The 1,681-nt window shown below is 35.9% G+C and overlaps 1 protein-coding gene across 2 annotated transcripts in view; it reads left to right on the top strand.

The window, feature by feature from the left end:
- The window catches only part of LOC107081186 (coilin-like), a 6,003-nt gene extending 4,764 nt beyond the window's left edge, over nt 1-1,239 (top strand). The window contains exons 3-4 of one of the 2 annotated variants that reach the window (XM_015369386.1): nt 778-866; nt 975-1,239. In XM_015369386.1, the coding sequence (XP_015224872.1) occupies nt 778-866; nt 975-1,028 (143 nt within the window). In that variant the 3' untranslated portion in view covers nt 1,029-1,239. Of the gene's footprint in view, nt 1-774; nt 867-974 lie in introns of both variants that reach the window. The other variant, XM_015369385.1, reaches the window with a different exon arrangement.
- Nucleotides 1,240-1,681: the final 442 nt, after the last annotated feature.

Here is a 1,681-nt window from a genome sequence, read left to right on the forward strand (position 1 = left end):
GATCCATCAAGGATTAGGATCCATAAAGGATTAGGATCCATGAAGTATTAGGATAGATAAAGGATTAGGATCCATCAAGGATTAGGATCCATCAAGGATTAGGATAGATAAAGGATTAGGATCTATTACAGATTAGGATCCATCAAGGATTACGATCCATAAAGGATTTGGATTCCTAAAGGATTAGGATCTATAAAGGATTTAGATCCGTAAAGGTTTTAGGATCCATGAGTCGGCGGTTATTTCCTGTATATTGATCAAACACAAAGACTGGTTCAGGTTTATTTATTACATAATGTTTTTCATTACAATAATGTTATTTTTGAAAAAGAGGAGATGCCGTATTTTTTTTATAAATAACAGGTAATGATTGGACTTTATTACATCTTCTGGTAATTTGCAGGAAATTGAATGTTCGTCACGTTTAAGTCAGTTTTAAAGTCCAGATTTATTAGTTGCTGCATAATGTGGCCTGATCACCTTGGTGTTGTGACTTAGAGCTTCAGTTTTATGGAGAAGCTGCTGTTATAGAAAAGTTTAGCTGATTGATTACAGTTGTCTCCATAGAAACAGCAGGTTCTCTAGCAGAACAGACCATTGGCCACATTCCCTCTCTGTGTTTTTCACTCTATAATCTCATCTCCAGAAAACGTTTCCTTCTTTTAACCAAAAAGCTTTTATAAAACTCTGTATTAATAGAAATGAATGATCTGAGCATCATTCCTGTCTTGTTTTACCGGCTCCGTCACCCACCCTGTGATTTCACTTCCCCAGCAGCTCCTTCTGAACCTGGAAAGTTTGACCTGGTCTATCAGAATCCAGACGGCTCAGAGAGAGTGGAGTACGCCGTGCAGAGAGGATCTACGGTACGAGCTTCTGCGGATTAGCAGCAATGAGCCATTCACAGTTCAGATTAAATCCTAGCCTTATTCAGATGTGTTTGTTAAATTGATCCGTGTCTGTTTCTCTGACAGGTGATGGAACGATGGGATTCTCTGCTGGAGCCCAGACTGATCATTGAAACATAGAAAACAAGCGTATTTTCTGTCTTAGATGACATAAAGGACATTTTATTAAAGTTTGATGTATTTTGGGACCTGTTCTTTTTTAGAAATGCGATTTTATTCTCTTTATTATGATGTTCTATTAAAATGTTGCTGCTAAAATCTTGCATCCTGTGTCGCTGTTTACATGAGGAAATAGAAATGATACAAATAAGGGCCTTCATTTTTCTCTATGGGGTTTTATAGAGAAGCTTATTAAAATCTGTATCTTTTAGTTTTTAAGTAAAAAGGAATGATATTTCTGTGAAGTGGTAAACATACCAATTTTAAACCAGGAATGTGGAGGTTGGAAGGAAAAATTTAATGAATAACTTTAAGTAACTTTCTTAAATAATTTTGTTTTTCTTTGATCAAATCCAGCATCTTAGACTTTTATTATCATTTTGTATAGAGAGTATACAAAACGAAATTTGGTTTAGTGCAGCTTTCAGACACTGAATGAGCAGCAGCTTAGCAGGGAAATGAACATTTCCATTCATAAAGTGCAGCAGTGATCAAATCTAAACAGTGTGGGAGGAAAAAACATGGTGCAAAACGCATCCATATCAAAGTCCAGAGTAGTGCAAAAATGTGTAGATATATATGGTGCAAAATGCAACAGAAAAACATGATTGCTG

Source organism: Cyprinodon variegatus, unplaced genomic scaffold, assembly GCF_000732505.1.
Source record: "Cyprinodon variegatus isolate N-32 unplaced genomic scaffold, C_variegatus-1.0 Scaffold3308, whole genome shotgun sequence".
NCBI classification, from domain to species: domain Eukaryota; kingdom Metazoa; phylum Chordata; class Actinopteri; order Cyprinodontiformes; family Cyprinodontidae; genus Cyprinodon; species Cyprinodon variegatus.